The sequence below is a fragment of the Lagopus muta genome, chromosome 4 (genome assembly GCF_023343835.1).
Source record: "Lagopus muta isolate bLagMut1 chromosome 4, bLagMut1 primary, whole genome shotgun sequence".
In the NCBI taxonomy this organism is placed as follows: domain Eukaryota; kingdom Metazoa; phylum Chordata; class Aves; order Galliformes; family Phasianidae; genus Lagopus; species Lagopus muta.
The window spans coordinates 17,287,184-17,304,158 of NC_064436.1; the positions used below are offsets into that span (position 1 = coordinate 17,287,184).

General features: G+C 36.0%; 1 protein-coding gene across 6 annotated transcripts in view; it reads left to right on the top strand.

Annotated features, from left to right (window-relative positions):
• Positions 1-16,975, top strand: part of GRID2 (glutamate ionotropic receptor delta type subunit 2) — a 693,845-nt gene that overhangs the window by 140,227 nt on the left and 536,643 nt on the right. For all 6 annotated transcript variants that reach the window (XR_007376242.1, XM_048941590.1, XM_048941591.1 and 3 more), the window contains one exon: positions 11,369-11,524. Coding sequence is in view for 5 of the 6 variants with exons in the window: in XM_048941590.1 (XP_048797547.1) it covers positions 11,369-11,524 (156 nt within the window). In the remaining variant the exon portion in view is untranslated. The remainder of the gene's footprint in view (positions 1-11,368; positions 11,525-16,975) is intronic.

A 16,975-nucleotide genomic window follows, 5' to 3' on the forward strand; every position in this document is an offset into this window, starting at 1 on the left:
CACACATGATTTTGTCACCTTCAGCTTATAGACGTTTCATCACCTCGCCCCATCAGCTTCTCCTATGAAATTTCCATATAAGATAAAATCTATAATAATAACATAATATTATTTGCGTTCCAAGATTATAACAGTTAAGCTCTAGATAGAATACAAGATACTCTGAATAAGCAATCAGCACTACTTTACTTTCTTCTAATTTTAACGGGTGAATAATTACTTTGAGTGTCTGTGCAAGTTACTGTATATATTGTTAATATTCCACAATCTGTAAAATGGGAGTCTAGTCACTTGCATATGGTTCTTTTAGGGAGAATCTGAAACCAAAAAAATCATTTCTTTAATGATTTAAATGTCAAGCTGATTTCTCAAAAATATTTATAAATTGCAGGTAATTTGAGTTCATAACAACTCTGGACTTGGAGATGAATGGAAATGAAGCATGCTTCATTTATTTTTTTCTGTGGTTATTTTACTAAATGTTAGAACAGTAAGTTCATTTTAATTCTCACTCTTCAGTTACAGTACTTGTTTGTCAGAACATAGGACAAAATTATTTCATTTCGATAGACATGAATTTTAAAATTTTCCTTTGGAAATGCACACCTCTCAGGAAAATATATTGCTGCTTGAGGCATTTCTCAGCCTTAGATTTGCTAATGTCCTGTTGTGTAACATCATATTAGGAGATCTTCCAAAAATGTGGGAAAAAAGAAGGGGAGAATTTGGACTGCTGCAGGTGCTTGACACATCAGTGGTGTGTGGAAGTAGCCCTACAGCTCTCATTCTTGCTTTGAAAATTTATCTTCGAAGACAACAAAAATAATAAAAACTAATATAAGAAATAGTTGAATTCATCTTAAAATCAGGAATTATGATGTTATGTATTTATTTTCAATTGAATTCTTACATGATGCTCCATGGAAACTATTTTTTAACAGAAATTGAATTCACTTATCTAACTTGCAGTGAAGCTTTAGAAAATATAAATTCATAACCATATGATAGTGCTATAATTTTCAAAGAGTTCATATGTTATTGCAGAACTGTATTGTTAATAAAAACAAAGTTGGATGTTCAAGTGCAGCAAAGAGCTGAAGGAATATAAGACTGATCTTTTCAGTCATGTTTGGGAGTCTTATGTAGTTTGAAATTTGTTCTGTTTTCATGCTTCCTTTTTGCAAAAATATGAGCACATGTTATCAGAATTTATTGGATGAAAATCTTAAAATAAGTCTAACTCAGTTTATCTGTGAGTTATATTCTGCAGGGCTGTATTTTTTTTTTAGACATACTTGAAAATTATGAATTGGAAAAGTAGAAAATCTTTTCTAATGTATGTAAGATCTATATATCTATATATCTCTCTCTATATAAAGATATGACACTATTAAAAAAAGACAAGCAGCTTAAATATGCAACGTCTGCAATTATGGGGTCACTTTGAGCCCTGAATGTTTAAAGTACAAATTTGGGGGGAAGTTGTGTTATCCTGTTAACAAAACTATAGAACATGAATATTAGAATTAAGGAGAGTATCATTAGTTCTCTTAGTATGAGAAACATATGGAAAATGTGTTAGAGACTTGGTTATTTTGTACCCTTTTTGGAAAGTGGCTATTTCTTAGGACATTTGTGTTGAAACCAGAATCCTACTGATCCTGGATTTGCTAACCCTTGTGTGACATAAGAATGAAAGACGTAATATATGTTAATTTTCAACTGAAATGTAAATGACATTCTACTGGACTATCTTGCCTTCGCAAGAAAATAGGCTAGACGACTGTGAGGCTAGATTATTCAGTTTCTCCCATTTTCATTCAAAGAGCGCATTTGTGTGTAGATTTGCTGAATGCCTCCATTCTAGCAGAATAAAGAAAAGAAAAGCTGTTTAAGGAAGGGATTAATTTCAGAGTCAGCTTTTGCATTCTTAGAGGAGCACATAAACCTATTTTTCACTGCAGCTTCTCTCTCTGTTGTCATCTCATTCTTGACCATGGTATTCATGACACTTCATGTAGGATCAGATAGATTTTTAGAAGCAATATACTTTGAAGTTATCTGTCTGTACTTTTCAGTGATATGCTGACTCAGTGCCTCTTTATCTTATTTTTATAATGAAATCTACAACATGAAACCTGGATTTATATAATGTGGTACTCAAGAAAATAACCTTTTATTCCTGTAATATTCTCCTGATGGCAATATTTAATGTCAACACCTGTATTTCAGTATTCGAAGCCAGAATGCTCCACCACATGAAATAACTAAGGTATTTAGAACATAAGGCTTAGGTAAATTTTGAAGAGAAATAGGAAAGTAAAAGCCAAAAAATATCTTGCGTTATAGACTTTACACTTTAGTGTAGGTGTATGTTTATACATTATTAACACCTATAGCACACTGGTGATCTTATTCTCAGCAAAATTCAGCTGTTACTGGAGTAAGTTTCAGCAGCTGCTTCATGACTGTATGGAAACTGCTGAATCACGGCCTGAACCTCTAATTGATCACCTGATGTGAGCAATGAGTCAGCCATGGGAGCACAGGTGAAGGCAATTCACCTGTGCTGCTGGAAGTTGTGGAGCCTGGCTCCACCTCTCCCAGACCCATTTAAGAGCTGGCTCCAGTAGGCAAGGCTCTCTTCTGGAGTTTTGTAAGCGAGCCCAGGATATGGGTAAGCTTTCTGTCTATTTTCTTTTTGTTATTATAATCTGCTTTGTCTAACTCTTGTTTATTTCATGATTATTACATCTTAATATTCATTGGTTATACAGTGACTTATAGAGAGGGTTTGATAATGTTTTTTTCTCCATCTCTAAATAGTAGATTGCATCATTTGGTTAATCTTTCAAAAATTACCAAAGTAAAATTTGATGTAGTTGCAGAAGATAGTTAACAGTGAACAGTGACAAATGCTTAACAGCTGGTCAGGGGTTTTAGGATGTATTTCTCTGCACAGACATTACTTCAGGAGGTATTCTTGCATTTACAAAAATGGGCTAATAAAGATGATTAAATAGTGTGTTGAATCAGTATTTGCTTTGGTTCTAAAACAATGTGTAAGCAAACTGTTAGAGTACATTATAAAACATTATTTAAATATTTCTTTGAAAAATGTAGATACTGATTTGCAGATTTATTATCATCACACCAACTTTCTGCATGGGACATTAGTAATGTGACAGTAGTATCTACCTAGCCAGATGCTTTTCACAGCTAGACCCCAACTTTATAGTCATGGATAAAACATTAAAATCTTCTCATTATTATCAGATCATTTATTGCATAATGAATGTGAAAATTCTATCTCTGTAGTTAATTACCACATTACGTTTATAGTTGAACAGGGCAGAGAAAAGAACTTCATTCTTATTTGAAAGGTAATCAGTATATAATATGCATTGTTTATAGTGATATCATGACCTGCTTCAACTGCAGTGGTAGACATCGGTTTCCAACAACATAACTGGCATTTGTGTAGTATTTTTGGATTTGCAGGAAGAAAATCATTTTGGCTTTGTAATATGTTCTGTGAGTTAGATAAATATAAACAATGTAAGGTGTATGCTGATTGTTACGTCTTTTAATATAGTAGTTATATACATTCATTTTCTACAGAAGGTTTACTTAATGACAATATAGAGCACATGAGAAGAGATGTTAATATTTACCAAGAGATTTTTCAGAATCACTTTTTAAGAATACCTTGGGTTATTTATTGTGTAGATCACTAAACTATTAGAGAGTGTACAGATGGTGGAAGGACTGGAGAGCAAGAGATGTGAGGAGCTGCTGAGGCCTCTTGGCAGAGGAGGTTGATAGGAAGCCTCATGGTGGCCTACAGTGCCTTGCAGGAAGCGAAAGGGCAATGCTGAGCTCTGCTCTCTGGTGACAGCAACAGGACTCGAGGGAATGACATGGAGCTGTGTCAGGGGTGGGTGGTAGGAAAAGAGTCTTCACCAGAGAGTGGTGAATGTGGAACAGGTTCTCCACGGCAGTGATCATGGCCTCAAGCAGCCAGAATTAAAGGAGCATTCGGACAGTGTGCTCAGGATTTGAATCTTGGGTGGTCCTATGTGAAGGTAGGAGTGAGACTTGATGATCTTTCCAACTCTGTGACTCTATGGAATGCATTTTTAGCAGGACTGCACTGTTTTGTCTTACTCTCCTCTCTAGACAACAAGAACCTTTCCTAGAAAGAGGCTTGCAAATGACAGCTGTTTTTTGTTTGTTTGTTTTATAAGATTAAAGAGATTCAGCAGAAGAATTTGACAAATGGTATCATTTGTATTAAACTTAAGTGTTAAATGGTGACTTGGAACTCGAGAACAATTAGAAATGTCTGTCAGGATGAGCTCAAAATAAATCAACAGTGATTGGAATATGTTCGTGCTTGTGCATATGTGCCTGACAGACAGTGTAAATAAGGAGGATGTGATCTTAGAATCTGTTATTTCCAAATGTGAACATAATTCCCAGTGACACTTGTGTATCCACAGCAATAGAATTAAATGAAAAAGAAGTCCAATGTGCATACTCATTGCAAACTGTGAGAGCAATAAATCTCAAAAATTCTTGAGAACACAACTGAACTCCAGCACTTATTGCAGCCAAATGAATTGATTGCTGCTCATTGTGTTAAAACTAATTTTGGTAAAGGACAAGGAAAAGACAATGAGTTTTATACCCTCAAGCTTCAGTTTCTGCTTTTTTGGAGTCCTTATTGCTTTGTAATTAGTAGGTATGATGTACAATACCTGAAGCATTGGTTCTCACTGTATGTAAATGCATTCAGAAAAGCTTGTAACATAAAAAGCCTGTTTTTTATTTGTCAAGAAACCTTAATACTTTCTAAGCTTTGTAGTAGACTCTAAGGGGGGGGAGGGGAGGGGGGGAGTGAGAGAGAAGAGGAATATCAGAGGTTTATTTGAAGTTCTCTGACAAACACAGAAGGATCTTAATTTTTCTGCTGAAGAAGGGCTGTTTTTTACTATCCCAGTCTCACAGTAGATCACATAGGTCTGATTTTTTTTTTTATTTTTAACCCTGTTATTTGTTTGAAATTATTTGCCTACAAGAGAATATTTCACTACTTTTATTTTTTTTCAATTGTTGTTATTATGTTATTTGTAGAATTATAGAATGGTTTGGTCTAGAGGGGGACCTTTCAGATCACCTAAACCACCTGCTATAGGCAGGCACATCTACCACTAGACCAGGTTGCTCAAAACCTCATCCAATCTGGCTTTGAATGCTTCCAGAGAGAGAGCATCTACAACCTCACTGGGCAACCTGTTCCAGTGTCTCATCACACTCACAGGAAAGAATTTATTTCTAATCTCTAGTCTATATCTACCTTCTTCCAGTTGAAAACTATTTCCCCTCATCGTGTTGCTACTTGGCCTTGTAGAAAGTCCCTCCCCAGCTTTTCTGTAGGCCCCCTTCAAGTACTGGAGGGCTACTATTATGTCCCCCTGTAGCCTTCCCTTTCACAGCTGGGGCTTCTCTTTCTTAGCTGGGATGAAAGGGCCCCAGCCCTTTTGGTTTGTCCTCATATGGGAGGTGCTCCAGCCTTCTGATAATCTTTGTGTTCCTCCTCTGGACCTCCTCCAACAGCTTGATATCCTTCTTGCATTGGGGGACTCAAAACTGGATGCACTATTTCATGTGGAGTCTCATCGGAGCAGTGTGGAGGGGCAGAATCACCTCCCTCGACCTGCTGGCCTTGCTTCTCTTGATGCAACCCAGGATACAGTTGTCCTTCTGGGCTGTGACTGCACGTTACCAGCTCATGTTGAAACTTTAATTAATCTGCACTCCCAAATCCTCCTCAGGGCTGCCCTCAAACCATTCTCTGTCTAACCTTTATCTGTGCTTCAGGTTGCCCTGACCCAGGTTCAGGGTCTTGAACTTGGAGTTGTTGAACTTCATGAGGTTGACATGGGCTACCTCTCAAGTCTATCTGGGTCCCTTTGGATAGCAGCCCTTCCCTCTATTGTGTCATCTGCTCCACTCAGCTTGGTGTCATCTGCAAACTTGCTGAGGGTGCACTTGATCCCACTGTCCACACTGCCTACAAAGGTGGTAAATAACACCAGTCCCAACATTAATCTCTAAGGAATGCCACTTAATCCTGGTCTCCACTTGGACATTGAGCTGCTGACTGCAATTATCTGTGTGCAACCATCCACCAATTTCTTATCCAGCAAGTGGCCCATCCATTAGCTGACGTAAAAGAAAAGAGTGAAGCATGCTTATTGTCCCTTCATTTACTGAATCAAGATTTGATTGTATGGTTGTGAGTGCCTATAGGTCAACAGAGAATCTTACAACAGCTGTAATTTTTCACTAATAAAACTTAGTGTTCAGATGCATTAGTACACAGTGAGTTCTGTAATAATGGGAGTCACAAAGGCAAGGATAGATGTCTGCATATGACTTTCTGAATTCCTATGATGGGAACAGGGAGATTCTCAGATATGTCAGGACACTCTTATTCTTGTTGACAATAACTCTATTATATAGTTATCTTTCTGATTCTGTATGTATGTATTCACTCTAGCAGGTATGATAGTCTATGATTTAGCCAGGAATTTGCTGTTACAATTTAAAATTAATGGATTTTATACGAACTTTCCTAATCATTGAACATTCCTGTTGTCTAGTAATAACATGGGATTTTTATCCTACAGACTATCTCAGGATCAGCCTCACTGATTTAAGCACTCAGAAACTAATTTCACATAGTGGAAATGAGACTTCAGGCAACTTGCTCACATTTCTGCAGGATATATCAGATGAGGATTGACACGGAGAAATCCAAAATCCTGGCTTCCAGTTTTGAGAGTTAACAGCATGACCATTCTCCTCCCAGCAATTGCATTAATTTTCTCATTTAGAATAAGAATGCAATATTCATTTTTTTCTCCAAACATTCCTGGACTTCTGAACTACTGTGTTATTGAGCTAAGTATATATAGCTTTTGCTAATGAGGTGTGTGTGGGTAACATTAAAAAATGAATATCAAGCTTATGTGCTGAAAATGAACTCTGACTTCAGTTTACAATGGCATTTAATCTATATGCTTCCCCCTTATCTTTGAAATGAAGTACTTAATTTTGTGAAATTAATGTCATAGCTTCATAAATAAGTTACATGGAGGATACTTGAATGCACTGCACAAGAAATGATCTTCCTCTTTTCTCAGCCAATGGAAGCATGGACATAGTTTAAATCTCTTTACATTTCATCCTTACAGTGATGATGAATTTCTGTCCTGTTTTTGTGTTTCCTGGGCTGCTTCTAGTAGGCTAGGGAAATTTCTCAAGAAATGACCAGTAGCATGTAAGTTGGATTATATTTTTGTACATCGAGGTCAGTAGGACAAGTGATATCTGCAATGCCGTTCTAATAATGTCATTAGTACTTAGTGTACATAGCAAAGTGTGTGATTTCATTGAGGTTCATTGAAATTGACAGATTTCTGGTGACGTTGTAGAGTGTGAATGAGATGGTTAAACTCAAAGAATTTTCTGCTAAGCTACAGAACATTGTTGGTGTGCTGAGGTAGAGAATTGCATTTGTGCTGTCCTCATACAGATTCTGAAATAAAGCTGAAAGTAATGACATGTTAATGTAACGGGGTGGGGAGGAAGCTGGTGTTAAATAATTGCTGTGTCAACACATTGCTCTTGATGCAAGCATGGGAATACTCCTTGAGTATAGTTAGAAATGGCATGTTTAGTGTGAGAACTATTTCAGTTATAGTACACTGGGGGGGGTAGAAAAAGGAACAGCATCTAATTTTGTATCATTTTGAAAACTATTTCCTTTGCCAAATTGTACTTCTATACAGTTTTCTAGAGACCAATTTTTGCACAGTATCTGGAGGAATAATTTGCTACATTTCTTCAGCTGTTTATTACTTCCTGTAAATTTTTTTTCCCCTCCATAGCTGAAAGAGTTTGTTTTGGAAACACAGTTTAAATAAGTCTGTGGTTTTGGAATTTTCTAGCTTTACCGCAAAAAATATGTATAAGTCATTTTGAAGTGTGATATACTTCAGTTGCTTTTATTTTGTATGAGTTGTTTAAAAAAGCTGTGTTGGAAAGAGTAAGGTTCCAACTTCAGCATGATGTCAAGCCTCACCAAGCAAAGAAGTTTAGGGCTGCAGTTAGTGCCAGCTGGAAAAACTCTGAGAGACCCTATTCATGTCAGAAAGCTCTCTTCTATTAACCAGGTTCCTGAAGCCATAGAAAATGGAAAATATTTCCGCAATGTTTGTTTGTGCAAACCAAAAATACCTTAGTTTTCATTCAAATTAGTTTTATTTTGGAAACCTAACAAAAATTAACATATTGCATGATATTGATTGTTGTGTAGATAAACAGTTAAAAGAAACCTTTGTATCTACAAGCGTATGTATAAGAACAGGAACAATTTGAAAATGCTTCAGATGCTGCTTTGAGTGTTTCAGTTTTATTTGAGAACAAAAATTAAATAAACTTGGAGAATCAATTATGAGATAAAATTTGTTCTCACCATTTGAGGCTGAATGCGTGTACTGCTATGCAGTGACATCTCCAGTGTTGTCTTTAGTACATATCAAAAGAATTTTTGTATAATTAAATTAGATCCTCTAATGGATAAAACCCTAATTTCTGAAGAAAACTGGGCTAGGTTGCTCAAGCAGAAGTTATTGCTGTCATGTGTTTTTACAATTGTTGTGTGTGTGTGTTTGTGTACATATATCTGTTGTACCTATGCAGAATATAAACTGCACAGATATAAAGCATGTGTAATGTCTCATTTCTGTAATGTAGCTGGTTTAATACGTCAGATGCAGTGTTGTTTAGGGAGTGTCTGGTAAATTGAGCCATAAATGTTGCTTACAACGAGAAATGTAAAACTGAAGCAGTTGTACTGTAGCAAGGAAGAATATAACTTGTGAGTGCTGCATGGGATTTAATCAAACTGTATGCTTTATGTATGTTCAGATGCTATCAGAGGTAGGATGTGCTTTAGGCTGAGAAACAAGAGAAAAAGCATGGTCTGTTAGAGGCAGCCATGGCTGAAAGGAATTAGAAGGATTCTGAGAAACTTGTTACAGCACTGGTGAAAGCACCAGTGCTGCAATGTTGGGAGCAGTTATCTACTAACCAGTGGCAGGGCTGTGATGCTGAGGGGGGTTTTTGTGATAGCTCTTGCAGAAGAAACTCTGCTAACTTGGGTTCTCTGTATCCGCTGTTCTGTAACTTACCTGGTTTGTGGGGACAAAGCCAGACCTAAGGTAACATTGCTTAGCTGTAGAGTAAGAAGCTGTACTTTACAGTGTTAATTGGAAAGCCTTTGTTTTGCCATGGTGTTTGCAGTGGAGTCAATAACTGCCCTGTGTGCATGCAATAGGTGCATGTTCACTTCCTTTTACTGTGGCATTTGTTGTGGAATTATTTAATAACCATGTAAAATTGTTCCTTCAAATGTTTATTAGAAATAACATAGTCATGTTTATGTAGTCATCATCAGTATAGGCATATGTTCTGCTTCCTTCTCAGAAACAAACAAAAACAAACCAAGAAAAAAACAATTAAAACAGTCCCCCCAAAGTACCTACAGGAAAAAAAAAACCAAAACCAAACACAAACAAAAACAGCAAAACCAAATACGCACGCACAAGTAATTTTGGTTAAAACAAACAAACGCTATTTTCTAAGATTAGAAACAGAAATATGTTTTAAGATATTTCACTAGGTAAAGTTTCTTGTATACTTAAATTTTACTTGGATATAAAAATCATCTTATTGGAGAAGCTATAGTTTGCAGCATCTTGCATACTAAGTTTTTTCTCAGCTGTGAGGCTTTGCTTTATGGAGCTAAACTAAAAAAAAAAAAAAAGAAGAATCAAGGGAGAAAATGAATCTTTTCAATTGAGATTTGCACAGAGATGACAGGTGAATGAGGTGGAGAGGTAAAGAACAGCTGTTCCAGATGGCAGCAGATTCAGGAGGAAAATGTTTGAGTCAAAGCAGTCAGACTGTATGAAGAGATGCTCATGTGTAGAATGAGTGGTGCTGGCAGGGAGATGGGTGTTGGAGGTCAGTGGAATAAATACGATAAATAATGCATATGAAGTTAACTTCTCTTAAAGTAGCCATTGCCTGTGAATCAATCATGTCTGACACCACTGTAAATATTTTTCATGAGATCTTCAGTAATCACTATTATATGTACCCTTTGGCTGCCTCATCACATGTGCTCTTAGTTCAGTTTTGTGTTGACAGTGGATGCTCAAGAATAAATAAGCCTGAAAACAAATTTCAAAAAAATAGCTAAAATTTTCAAATGTTTGCTTTTGAACAATCCTTTCATCTCTTTAATCTACATAAATGAAAGTCTTAGAGGTACTTGAATGCTTCACAGACCCAATTTGAAGCTTTAAACAGTAAATCATTCTTCGTAGGACTGTCATGCTGCGATTTGAGCCATCTCTGCTTAAATAGTTAATATAAGAAACTAATATAAAATAATAGAAATTTAGTGATGCTGAAAGTAACACAGTTTAAAGAAAGTGGAAAACAGCACCCTCTAGCCTGGGTGTTCTTTTTCAAAATACCTGAAGAATTGGCCGTGCGAGCTTTGGAAACCTTTATGCTGCCGATTCCTCCTGTGCTTAATGGTTTCCTGTTGAAGATGCTTTGCTTGAAGGTTTTGGGAAAAAGGCAGAACAGTCACTTTCTGTCATATAGAGGGAGAAATAACTTGAATTAATTAAAATTTACTGAGAGATGGTTAGCTGGAGTGGTTCTTTTATAAATTTGATAGAAATTAGACCTGAAATAGTTTATCAGCTGCTGACCTGTCTATTGATCGCTGCTGTCAATTCTAACTCATATTCCCAGTACAATTTTAGAATTATTTTCACTTTATTTGGACTTCATTTCTTTTGTATTTTTCTTTTAATGATCACTAAATATAATGTGCAACTGATAACTTAGCCCATTCTGGTTATCTGTGTATTAAATAGCGCTTTTGGAAAGGTAATTAGTTCTCATTTCTTGGCCATGTTTCTCCACAGATGATTTTTTTTTTTTGTCTAAATAAAGATTCCCACTATTTCTAGCTGGAGTAAATGCTTGTCTTCAATTTTAACCCTAAACTTTTTCAAAATAGAAAGTCTCTATTTCTTGATGTGGCTTCTGGGTTCTGTGTTTTGAGAACTGCTCATCAGGGGTGAGCGAAGGGGTGAAGTTACAGTATAAAATACGACTTGAGTGGTTATGATTAACACTTTGAAATGTATGTGAAATGTGCAACCTCAATTTTCTTTTTTTTTTTTTTTCTTTGTTCTTTTTCTTCATTTCCCAGGGGCAATTTTTGATGAATCTGCTAAAAAAGATGAGGAAGTTTTTCGAATGGCAGTTGCTGATCTCAACCAGAATGATGAAATCTTACAAACAGAGAAAATCACATGTTCAGTGACATTTGTGGATGGCAACAATCCATTTCAGGCAGTTCAAGAAGGTAGGATGTAATTTTTTTTTTGTCTTTTTCCATAGAATATCAAATGCTGCCTTTGGTTTTGAATTTAGCTGGTATGGTTTGTGCTGGTCTAGTGACTTCAGGCTGTGAACTTCATTTCATATCTGTTTTTCTGTCAAGGCTACTGAAAAATGGTACATCACTTATCCTACATCTTCACTCTTTTTCAGGCTGTTTTGCAGTTGTTGTGATACAGATAGTATTAAGAGGGCATTAAGTACTATTGGTTTAATCTCATGCGGATACCAGCTTGCTTAGTTGGATAATATAGGTTGCCATGTGTCTAACCTTTCAGCACACTCACTTGAAAAAGTTACCTGTTTTATAGGAGGGATTGGAGATAACCTGATGACTCAGAGAGTCACCCATGTCCAACATGATTTTGTACTCACTCTATCATTTTCAGTTTCCCAGTTACGGCGCAAGTGATGAGGACACTGCTTTGGGCTCTTGTAATAGCTGTAAGATGATAGCAGGATTCAATATTTGAAATCCCTCTGAGCTGGTGTGACTGAGCGATTGTCTGGAAAGACAGCTATACGAAGTTGTGAGATGTATGGATTTGAATTCCCAAGTGTTTGTATTTCTTTGCCATTCTAGCACTATAATCTTTTTCTGAGTTGCATAGCATATGTTTATTTTAGGTATATTATTAAACTTAAGTTAAAAAGAAAACAAAATATTGATGGCTTTCTGAATCCTTATTGGCCACTTTAGATTGACAGTTCACATAGAACTTAAGATTTATGTAGTTAATTTTCAAACAGTTGATGCAATATCTGAGAATTTAAAAGTTAAATGCCATTTGTTTTCAATGGGCTTTTGACAATGCAGTGTTAATAGGAGGATACCCAATTCTTGTGGTTTTTCTGTCAACAGAACACTGAATTTATGAAATTTTAGGAATTTTTGGTTTAGCTTAAATTGTGAAATTGTGGGGTTTTTATGGCTGCAACTTTTGAAATTAATTCAATTTGGATCAAAAAAGATAGACATAAAAGCCATTAGATAGGTGTAGAATCTATAGGGTTGGGAAGTGGCCAAGTGAGGTCAATCCTTTTAGAAACTTTCTTTACTGTTAGTATTTAAGTGTTTTTCCAGTTGGTGCAGGATAAACAATATTAAGTGATGCTCTTTGATTAACACCAATTAATGCTGATGCTTAACCCTTTCCCATATCAATGAGACAGAGGAGTTCCTAATTGTTATATAGAACTGAGTTTTAAGAAAAACATTGAATTCTTAAAGGAAAAAGGATTGTCTAGAAAATTAAAGCTTATCAAATGAGTTGATGACCTTATACTTAAATATTCAATTTTTTTTTTTCCACAACAATTACATATGTAATTTTAAAAATAATGTAGTCAGTACCTGAAATATGAATGGAGTTGATTTGACAAAAATTTGAATGCCATGTGTCAAGGGGAAGAGGTCTGTTGTGTTATGCGAGAGTTCAAGAAATTCCTTGGTAGTAAAAACTGTTTCTTGTCAATGTGTGGTTGAATAAAACTGCATGGCCAGTAAAGCCTTATACAATTCTAGTGAAGAATAGCAGTTTCAACTTTGATACGCATTTATCTGGAAATTTGTTTACTGGTCTATTTTTATACAGTTAAAATTTGCTTTTCATTAGTTGAAACTGAATATAAACATAGGTTGTACTGTATTGTTTCCATTACTTTACACCAGGTTTCTTCCGTCTCCCTTTTCTCCACATCCTTATGTCACTTGTATCCTGTTCTTAATGGAATTCTTACAAGCATTAATAGAAGGGGAGAGGATCTCTGTGACAATATCACATATGTCATATCTTTTACCTTGGTGATGGTTGTGGAGTTAGAAGAGCAGTAAGAATGAACCACTTTAAGCAAAAAGGCACAGGTCCTATATGAGTAGTAGTATGCTTAGCAATACCATATACACCTAAATGCTTGGACTTACATATTCAGTGTGTAAAAAGTAACAGAATGAGGCAAAGTTTCCTGGTATTAAACTTGTTTCACATTCAGTATATCCAAACTTCCATTTCCATGCCAGTGTAGCTTTTCCTTAGGCGACACAGCAATACTGAAGTGCTGATATCAGTAGAAGGTATCATGTACTCTCCTAACTAATACAGCCTAGAGTACAAAAATTATACTGTGGCACACTGCCTGAAACTTGCTCTATTTGAACTCATAATAGCTGTTTTTTTGTCTTTGAGTTTATTTTTAATCTTGTTGAAACTATAAAGACTTTCATAAAACTAAAAAAAACAACCTTGACATTTGGCAAAATGATCATTTAAATCATTAAATACCAAAAACTTAAAATTCACCTAAAATGGTCTAAAGTATACCATTTCTAGTAACTGGCTCAGATTTTGATTTTCAAAAACCAGGAAGTCATGAGTAAAGAACTGATAAAATGTGATTTAATTTGCAGAGAAGATTTTTAGAAATGTATTCACTCATGGACCGCATGTATTATTTCTCTTTTATTTAATTTTATTAGCAACATTAGCAAGTGACTTCCGAATGAAGTAAACAGGAGCACTCAGATAATTTGTATTGATTCTTGGATGTAAAGATAATTAATTTGATGGGACTGGCTGGAACACAGTACTTACTGTTCTTGATGAATCTGTTTGTATAAATTATTATGGTGCCCTGAAATGTCTTCCGATTGTACCTGAGGGCATCTCATTAACAGTTCTGATTGGACCGATGAAATTATATGGCAAAGCTGAGTGGTTTTATCCCAGAAGAGCAGTGAATGACATGCCCCATAATATCACTTGAAGTGCCCTCAGGGATGATTTATAGTCATGTGATAGAGCACAGACATAGAAGATGAAATTGATTTTCTTTAAGTTAGTGGAATTTTCCTCCCCTTTGGTTTATGCTGTGTCAGAAAGGAGCAACAGTGTGTGTGATGGGCACAATTTTATAGCGTGACTTATGTTGACATGTCAGCATGATAGGGCAGTATGGACAATTCATCAGGATGCATTCAGGAGAGGAAGGAGTGCTGTGGGGGGGGAGGGAAGTAAGACCAGAACAGTCAGGTTGAGGGATCAGAGATTTGCCTGGCCAGCACATGGAGCTGTAGCAGGATGAGCATGGGTTTGCAGAGGAATATGGCCAAGAGCCAAGTAGATGGCACACACCAGTCCAGATCAAGGTAGCTGCCATCTAGCTGCTGAAACACATATGTACCTGTGAAAATAGTGTGGTGTTTTCTCCCTTTTTTTTCTTCACTACAAAATACTTCACTGCATTTATAATGCTCTTTTTTCAGGTATGCTCTCAAAATGTTAGTGTGCCGTCATGAGCAAGAAAGGAAGGATATAGTCTGGCTTTTATGTTGTGCCAAAGTTGGGTGCTATGAAGTGAAAGCAGGAACTACTGTTAATATTGTGTAGATACTGAGGGAAGTAGTGATAGCCAGTTATTGCGTGGCACCAAGTTAATATTGTAAGCACTGTGAACAGGGAATTACGATACATACTAGTGGCGATCATAAAATATATACTACAATACTATAGACTTTCCTTCTTGTGAGACTTGAATTTACAGCAGCATTTAAATAGGAGTGGGATAGGCATTCTACAATATATTTAAACTGTAACTACTTTTGGAAGGTGACATGCTTGTATATTTCTTTTTAATAAACTGGGTTGTTATTTTGCTTTTACCTTTTAGTTTTTACAGGGAATTTTTGTAAAAATAAATACATCACTTCTCTCATTTGTCAGGAAATCACTGTTTTTCCATAACTCTTATTTTTATTACTCTAGTGCTCACTTCTGTACTCTAATAATTAAACCCTAAATATTATGATTCAAGGCCTGCTACTGCCTGCAATTCTTAACTTGTCATTAATAATACAATCATGTGGCTCGTGAAATATGCGTTTTGTAGGGATTCTCACCTGAGTTACTTTGCTGGACTTATCACTGGGTTTCAATCCACTGCTAATGATTCTCCTGTCTCCCTTGTCTTCTATTTTGCAGTCACATTTCTGCAGTACTGGTTTATTCATATCTGCGGGAAAGTATTTTTCATAATGAAGGTATCACTGTCTACCTTAATTTCTGTCTCAAATTTCACAAAGGGCAAGTAGAGTTTTTGCTAATGCTTTGGCTCATACTGATCTGCCTCTTTGGGCAGCACAGTACCTACAGTCTCTATGCTTCTATTCCGATGTGTATGTAAGAGTTGTGGAGTGAATTCTGTAGATGCTAGCAGTGCTGAAGGCATCCAAGCCTGACAGCAGGGGCTTCAGAGATCCACTGCCAGTTTCTTAAACCTCATGGCTGTTGCCTTTTGTTTGTATTTGGTACTGTAAATTTCTATTCTACTCATTTTTTGTACCCATTTTACTTTTCTTGACAATATCATGTTTTACCTATCCTTAATGATCTCTATAATGATCCAATGCTACCTTCTATAGGCAACATAAAACAAATGATATAGATTTTGCTGATGCTGTTTGAAATCCAGTTTGTTTGACAAGTTTTCCTATTGCAATCATATATAGGTCTTACTTTTACTTTTTTTTTTTTATATGGACCTTCTTGTCATTCAGGTTGGTAACCAGAGTATGTTTACAGACACCAACTCAAGCCTTTGTAATGGTTTTTGAAAGCTTATTGAGATCAGTGAAGTAAATAAGGCAGTGAGTCATAACTAAATGGTGTTCAGCTGTAGAATAACAGAGTTTTGTAGGGCGGCAATATGTATGAAGGTCGCATGCAGGGTTTTATTCAAGCGAAGTTTTACGGTCAGAAATTATAGCCTTATGGATACATCTGCTTTGGCCTTTGGGACTAGATGAATGTAATAAGATTGTCCTTTCCTGGTTGTGGTGTTTTTTTTTTTTTTTTTATTATTATTTTTGATTGCTATAGAAACCCGTGTAAATCCACAGATGTTATGGACTGCTAAATTTTCTGTCACTTTGTGTAACTTATTTCTTTACATTCCTTACACTTTCTAGTGCTGTTTATTAATCAATATGTGTTCAGCTTGAGATCAAACCTTTGCAGGTTTGCGCTTCCTCATTGACCTTCCATTTTATTTCAGGTTCACTTTCTTCCCAATAAAATGGATTTTGATGTAAAATAATACTACGAATAGTGAAGGGGAAAAATCATTTTCAGCTGGAATTTGAGCTATAAAATGTTTAGTGAAAATAGGATTAGAAGCATTACAGTGGCAATATAAAATTCCATTGTAAATCAGGAACTGTAGGAAATGCTGGCAATTGCAAATTGCATCTATCATCATTACTTCTGTACTTGAAAAAATATGGTGTAACTCCCTTGATTTTTCTATCCTCTCTATGTATTTATATTGTGTAGTAGCAGTGATGGCAGTACCTAATTCCAAAGTGTCGGTACTCTTCCACAGCCTTGCTCTCATTCTAGTTCTCCTAGTTGTAAAATCAGTC